Genomic DNA, 7374 nt, shown 5'->3' with positions numbered 1-7374 from the left:
TGTACTTAATTATGTGTAATTTGTCCGATGTTGGGGAAATGTATTCGGAATTGCAGTGAAGGCTCAACATGATTTGAATTAGAAACTGCCAAAACAACTTAAACTTACTCTTTTAAAATATGGCACTAGCACTAATCATTTACACAGGCGAAGGCTCATGTTCAACTCTGCAAACAACATTTGTTTTCACACTTCATTGTCTACAAGTGTTTCTGAAGACTAGAACAGAACTCAAAGTTTAGGCAGTAAAATACGTTTTTTTAAACCCAAACTTGGACAGAATTCTACATACCAACTGCGTAAAAAGCTGACAAACAGCTTCCTGTCTGAGTATGTCAGCATTTAAACTGAGTAGCGTGTAAACATGAGGTCTGCATGTGTGTGTCTGCTATCATGGGCTCCGTGGATTATCACCTAGCAACTGTGGTGACTGAAAGGCCTTAAGGCAGTCAGAGGGCCGGCTCTTCCTCAGGGGTAGTCCATCGTCAAGCTAACAATCCCCATGACAACACCGCAAAGAATGTCTAATGAACAAGTGGTATCTTTCAATCAAGGAGAGTTAGGAACAAGTCCTACTTGCAATGGCTTCAAGCTCACGTTGTACTGTACAAAAGGCAGCAATGTGACTCACAGCTGACACATTTCAGTACAACACATGCACAACAGTTTAGTTTTTTTCTCTGCCAGATCTATAAAATACTGACATAAATAAAAAAAAAAAAGGTTGAACGTGTTTCCTCCACACAACACAAAAGGCTATGCGGTGAATCTCATGAATTCCTAGAATCACATTCCAACGGTTTTTAAAAAGGGGAGCGATGATTCTTCCCTGAAAAGGTATGCATGAAAGCTTTGATGGGACAACCAGTTGATCCAGAACTCTTCTAATCAAAGGTTATCATACATGTTTAACAAGATACCAGTTAGCTGTCTGCAGCAGGTGAGTGTCCACATGAACCAACTAATGTCACTATCCTCACAAACATATTTGACATATCTGTAACCCCCCCCGCTTCATCAGCTCCTGAAGAGCCCTGGTCAGAAGGCAGGACTTGGGGAGGTGCGGTGCGAGGGTAGCTTCCATGTCATGGTGGTACTGTGGGCCAGCCTGCAGCAGTGGCCCGTTGGTGGTATGGAGTCCCAGAGGAATGCGTGTGCTGTTCATCCCCTGCATGCCCCAGCCTGAGCGGCCTGGCCTCCTCTGACTGCTGACGAACCCCAACGCATAGACGAGGCGGGAGTGGGGCCCCGCGCCGCGTCACCATGGTAACGGATCAAAAACAAAATACGCGAAAATGATTACCCAGTAGCCTGTGACATGCGATCATTTGTCGGACATCAACATAGGCTGCCACAATCCGTGAGAATTGATTTCGTAGTGATAAGCTAGGGAAGTCGTGGCGTGATCTGAATGCAACAGTTGGCTAGAACTGAGGTGCTGGATCTCTGCCAAGTTCCCTCTCTCTGCCAACTGTGTTAGGCACTGTGTTTCCTCTCCTCCTTCCTCTTCAGCGCTTCCTCGTCAACAAGCCCTTACTGGAGCTTCATAGGCATATTTACGTGTTTAAATTCATGTTTGTATGAGTTGTTCAATCCACATTTCTTGTCAACCTCTAGTTAGAAAGAGGGAACGCTGCCATCTTCTGACTCAAAACGATATAGCCGGGAATCAGAGAGGTTAGGCCTACATGAACACCGTTTTTAAAAGCCTCTGAAATTGGTGATGATAAAAGCTCAAAAGATCACAAACTGATTCCTAAGTAATTGTGTTTGATACAAAGACAAGACTAAGTAATAGTTTATCAGTACCAAAAACATTTTTGATCTCATAGCCTCTGGTTGTTTCCAAGGCAACTGAAGAAAAAGTATTTTCCTTTAGGAATATGACATGATTAATAATAAGGCCTTTAATGAGACATTTAACACTTATTATTAATAATGAGATTGTGTTTAGAGCAGAGCACTTTTCACTTTGAAAATGTTTGGCATGGCTTTGTCATGACAAAATGGGATGTTTTACATAAAAGCCCATAACAGTGACAGAGGTTTGATTCTGAAATCCCGCCCCCCCCCCTCCCACCACCCTGTTTGACCACACCACATCCTGTACAGGACTCCAAGTTCCACAACCACGCCGGCCTGCCCGCCTACATGCTTGTCTGTCTGCCTGTCTGTCTGTCTGCCTGTCTGTCTGTATGGCAAGGCTTGCTAATATCCTACAGGGCGTTATGAATTCCCCTGGTCTGCTGACTGCCCATGTTAATCATACCTTCTGGCACATCCAACTGCAGCTGCCACTTGGGCCCTGAGCATCTCCCTCACATCGCCTGCAGCCTTTATGTCCATCTGCAGGAGAGCACATGCTACATCTCCCCAAGTTCCTGCCGAGGCGTAAAACCGATTATTGCAGAAAACTCTGCTGTTCATGAAAGTATACCACAAGCAGAGCATTCAGAGCCTTGCCTTTACAATCTAACCATGCCGTTCCCTGAGTCACTTGACAGTGGAAATAATGATCTGGTTTCGTTATATTCCTCCCACTCACTCTTTTACAACTCTGTCACCGTGGTGACTGTTAATCCCATCTACTCCATTGCTTGGTCACCCTAGCATGACGATGTCACTCTTCTTGCTTGTTCATGTAATGTTCCTTTAGGATAGGCCTTGAGCTGCAAAGTACATTACCTACAATAGGCCAGGAAATGTAACATTTAAACAAACAACACACATTTTTTTACAGCATTAGCACCTTTGGATGTTTTCCAGCAATACCTGTCACTGCACCCTGGTCGAAATCACCTCATGGCATCAAGTTCCACGTGTGTCAGGCAACACATTTTCCCAAATATGAGGATTTGATTTTGTATGGACAGTCAATTGGACAAATATCATGTGTTTAAGCTAATTCGTATTTTTGCTGAAGCTTTTGTGGTCACGGTAATCATCAAAATAGAGCCAGAGCTTGTTTTTGATTAGATTCCCGTGAAAGTTCTCTCCATCTCATGCCCCATCAGCTCGTTAAAAAGTGGAGGGGCTGCCAGCTGAAATTGAGGATGGTCACTTTAAATTATGCTTTGAAAGAACAGGAGTGAAATGAACAACACACCAACATTATCTAGAACTGCCAGTGTAGATCTCCTCACCGTCACCCAGGTCGATAATCTCGCGAAGATGGTAGCGGCGCACACTTCTACCCATTCCCCTGCATCTGCAGAATGGATTATCTGTCTTGATAAGAGGTAATTCAAAATATTTTAATAAGCATTAATGAATTTCTACTTATATTGTGGTAATGCTAATGTGCCAGCGTATTCTTAGGCTACCACTGAACGGTATGAGTTTACACCGCAGAAATACGTATTCTCCACAATGCAATAGAAATGTGGTCGTAGATTTGGGGACTTATTAAAATGTGTGTCCTGAATGAATTGTTACTTCCCAAAACCACAATACTATTAATTGATCTTATCTTTCCTCATTAAGTAACGGGTTGCAATAATGTAACGATGTGGAAGGTTGGTCTTGTTAACTGAAAAACTAAAACGATTAAAACACACGATTATAGTATCATTTATTTATTTTATACATTTTTGACTTACATTGTCTGTGAACAAGTGGTTGAGACAACTAATGAAAAATACGCATGGGAGAGGGATTTCTACCAAGAAGTTAACTAAGAATCTAAGTTTGAATAGACTAATTTAGGCTACTTACACTTCAGGTGCAGTAGCCAAATGGCAGTTTGTTGAACTGTTAGAAATGACTGTATTCGTTTGTAGTCGATGAAAGATAACATTAAACCATGAAATAAATACATGAGATTAGTTTTGGTCAAAGTGCTTCCGTGGAAAATGTCAGGTACAGCATGAAGGTTTATCATTCACACATCATGTTTCCTCTTATATGCGGTTTACACATGAGGTGTCTTTTGTGCTTTGAAGGCACGATCAGAAAGAATGAGAAATACCTGCTTAAATCACTGCTTCTTTACTGAAGCAGGTGGGAGCTCGTGACTGAGTTCATGATACATAGCCTGATAGAGAGAGAGAGAGAGAGAGCTGTGGATGATGGAGAATGAGGACAGAGTTTATTCCGGTGTTTTCCAATCCCTCTGGTGGGTGCAATGATTACTGAGCTGTAGATAAGACCAAAGGGCCGGAGAGATGAAGAACAGGGGAGGGGAGGGAGGTGGAGGGGAGGAGAGAGGGACAAAAGGGAAGAGAGGAGAGGGCAGAAGAAGAGAACTGAGGAGAGGGGAAGGGAGGAGCAGGAACGGCCAGGCAGCGCTGCGGCCCCTGTCCTTCAGCCCCTCGTCCTCCATGGGGGACGACAGGATCGCAGAGAGGAGAGGAGGAGAGGGAGTGGAGGGGGGAGGAGATGAGAGGGCAGGTTCAAAGTGCACAAACACCAGCCCCACTCTTCCATGACGCAGTCGGCCAGATGTGTTTACACAGTAAATGTCCTTTTGTCACTGCCGCTGGTGGCTGTCTGCAGAGCTCAAATATCGTAGCTCTGGTGTCGGCTGCAGAAACACATGGTGACTCAGCTCATCATTCCCAAGTTAGACATTTTCTGTGGCTGTACTGATTTGCATGACTTTGAGTTAGAAATCTCCATTCGGCCTTCTGTCTAAACGTGTATGATATTTGAGACTGCTCATGATTTAAACACAGCATGTAAAATGTCCTATAGGCTGCCTAGACAGCAGGTTATCTCTCAAATATTCATAAAGCACAGTTCGCCAGAGTGAGTACACAACAAGCTTCTGTACTGTTTTGTAAGACAATATTTAACTCACGTGGCCAACTGATGCTATTTGCAGCTTGTGCGTTGTGGTGTGATCTTTTGAAAACACGACTTATTCTGCCCATTTCATCCGATTTAGATTTAGATTTTTTTTTAAACAGGGCAGCATAGCCCTGGCAATGTTATTGTTCTCGAAACAGGGCTAGTCGTCCGACCGTGGGGCTGAATGTGTTCAGGGACCAGATGTTGGGGCTCTTCTCAAACTCTCAGCTCAGATTCTAGAGACAGACTGAAAGCACCGATACTTTCAGAATTGGACTTTTTAAAAACAAGGATGTGTCTAACAATGGCACGTTTTAATACCTAGAGCCACTGAGTGTTCCATTTGAAAGTGATCTTGCAGTGGGAATAAAACCTGGAATGACCTGGTTCCCGCTGCCCCTCCAGGCCTGCTGAGCGCTCTGGTGAGGACGTGGACATCATCCTGGCTCGGCTGAAGAAGGTGAAGGCCTTTGAGCGGTTCCAGCCCAGCCTCCTACAACAGATCTGCCTGTGTGGATTCTACGACTGTCTGGCGAAGGGCATCACCTGTATGTCCCAGGTTCAATATTGGTCATGGTTATCAGAAATGAGTTTCTAAATCAGTGCATCCCGGTTGGTGATATTATGGTGAAACATAGCATGCTGTGTACATATGTAAGGTATATCTAGGCATGTTGTTTTCCAGTGTATCGTCAAGGAGACATTGGGACGAGCTGGTATGCTGTGCTCTCTGGCTCTCTGGATGTCAAAGTGTCTGAGACAGCCAATCACCAGGTGAGCTGGAACGCCTGCAGGATGACATCACTGTAGCCAGGAAACGATCTACTCTATCAAGTCGGTTTCATTGAAAATGAATGATATTGCAGATTGAAATGGACCCCCCCTCCCCCCTCTTGTGTACGTACCCTTCTGTGGCATGTCAATCACATGGTCCAATCAATGCTGCTTGGTCGACACAAAATATATGACTCACTTATTACATTGCATCCATCTTTCAGATTCAGTCCTTACAACAACAAAAACGATATTTCTTATTCCTGATTTATGTGTATTAATATGTATTATGTATTCATATTTATTATTATATATAACAATATATTATATCATTTATAATAGAGTTGTTTAAAGAGAGCCTATGGGGTTCATCTGGTAGAGTGTGAGCTACATGGGTTCAGGCCCCACTGCAGGGCGCTGGGTTCAGGCCCCACTGCAGGGCGCTGGGTTCAGGCCCCACTGCAGGGCGCTGGGTTCAGGCCCCACTGCAGGGCGCTGGGTTCAGGCCCCACTGCAGGGCGCTGGGTTCAGGCCCCACTGCAGGGCGCTGGGTTTAGGCCCCACTGCAGGGCCCTGGGTTCGACTCCAGCCTGGGGCCGTCTCCTGTGTTTCATCCTCTCCCTGCTCTTCCTGTCTCAGCCTAACTGTCACAAAAAGAAACAAGGTGCAAAAAAAAGTATCTTCATGTTTAAAATTAAATCACTCATAGAGACCCTACACGGTGCTGGTTGTGCCCGTGTGGAGGGTAGACTGAAGGGCTCTCTACTCCCGGGGGAAATGTTCCTGAGATTGGTAACCTTGGTGACATTGAGGGCGGTGAACTCCCATAAACTGTCCCCACCATTAGCTGTAGCGCGGGGCCGCGTCCCTCCAGACTGCGTTCCCGTCTTTGCTCTGATTGGAGTGATTTGCCGAGACTCTCTCTCTAATACGAGTGCGCAGAGCCCTCAGATTGCGCCCCACCTTTGGAGACGATCAGTGCGTGGCGCAGCACTTGCGAAGCGCCTCTTGCTGTGGCACATTTTTTAAAGAATAAACACATTTGATTAGCAGAGCACACCGCCCACACACCCCTCCTTCCCTCGTCACCACCTCATCTTAAAAACAGAGAGGAACCATCCAGGCTGAGATGTGTGTGTGTGTGTGTCTGTCTGTCTGTCTGTGTGTGTGTGCGCTTCCTGTAGGACGCCGTCACCATCTGCACCCTGGGGATCGGGACGGCGTTTGGGGAGTCTATCCTGGACAACACCCCACGCCACGCCACCATCGTCACAAGGGAGGTTAGCGAGCTCCTACGCATCGACCAGAGGGACTTCAGGTCGCTGTGGGAGGTGAGCGCCTCTCGGGGTCCTCTCTCGCTGTTCCCATTAGCGGCGTGAAGGCTTTTAACGCGCACAGCTCATGACTCACCTCAGACAGAGGTGTGCTGTGTGGGATGGTGGGCACCTGTGTCCTTGCACCCATGAACATACTTGAAAATGAGAACAGTCGTGTTTTCTAAGTGCTGCATCGACCTTTTCTCTTTGTAAACTGCCATCCGGGTGCGGATTGGTCTGTTGGTTGGTTGGTTTTCGGTTAAGTTCTTTTAGAAGTGTGTCTAAATCAGTAGTCTGGAACATCACATGAGGATATCACATGTATGGATAAGTATGGGTCATAGCAGGCTCATGTCAACAACCAGATATGGGTCTTCTGTGATTGAGCTCTAACCATTTTTCTTTAGAAACTTATAATAGTGTTTTTGCTATGAAACAGTTTTTTTATGTAAGTGTTTCCTTAAGCTAAATGATCATGTCTTCCCTGTCACCAATA

The 7374-nt window shown here is 45.4% G+C and overlaps 1 protein-coding gene across 1 annotated transcript; it reads left to right on the top strand.

The window, feature by feature from the left end:
* The first annotated feature begins 3138 nt into the window (after nt 1-3138).
* LOC146235069 (rap guanine nucleotide exchange factor 4-like) lies at nt 3139-6941 on the top strand. Its single transcript, XM_084689366.1, has 4 exons — nt 3139-3239; nt 5194-5336; nt 5474-5562; nt 6747-6941. Exons 1-4 carry the CDS (start codon nt 3172-3174, stop codon nt 6939-6941), a joined length of 495 nt encoding a protein of 164 aa, XP_084545492.1. The 5' UTR covers nt 3139-3171.
* The last annotated feature ends 433 nt before the right edge of the window (nt 6942-7374 follow it).

The sequence above is a fragment of the Hypomesus nipponensis genome, chromosome 23 (genome assembly GCF_054491055.1).
Source record: "Hypomesus nipponensis isolate SF chromosome 23, ASM5449105v1, whole genome shotgun sequence".
In the NCBI taxonomy this organism is placed as follows: domain Eukaryota; kingdom Metazoa; phylum Chordata; class Actinopteri; order Osmeriformes; family Osmeridae; genus Hypomesus; species Hypomesus nipponensis.
This window is presented reverse-complemented; position numbering and strand designations above follow the sequence as displayed.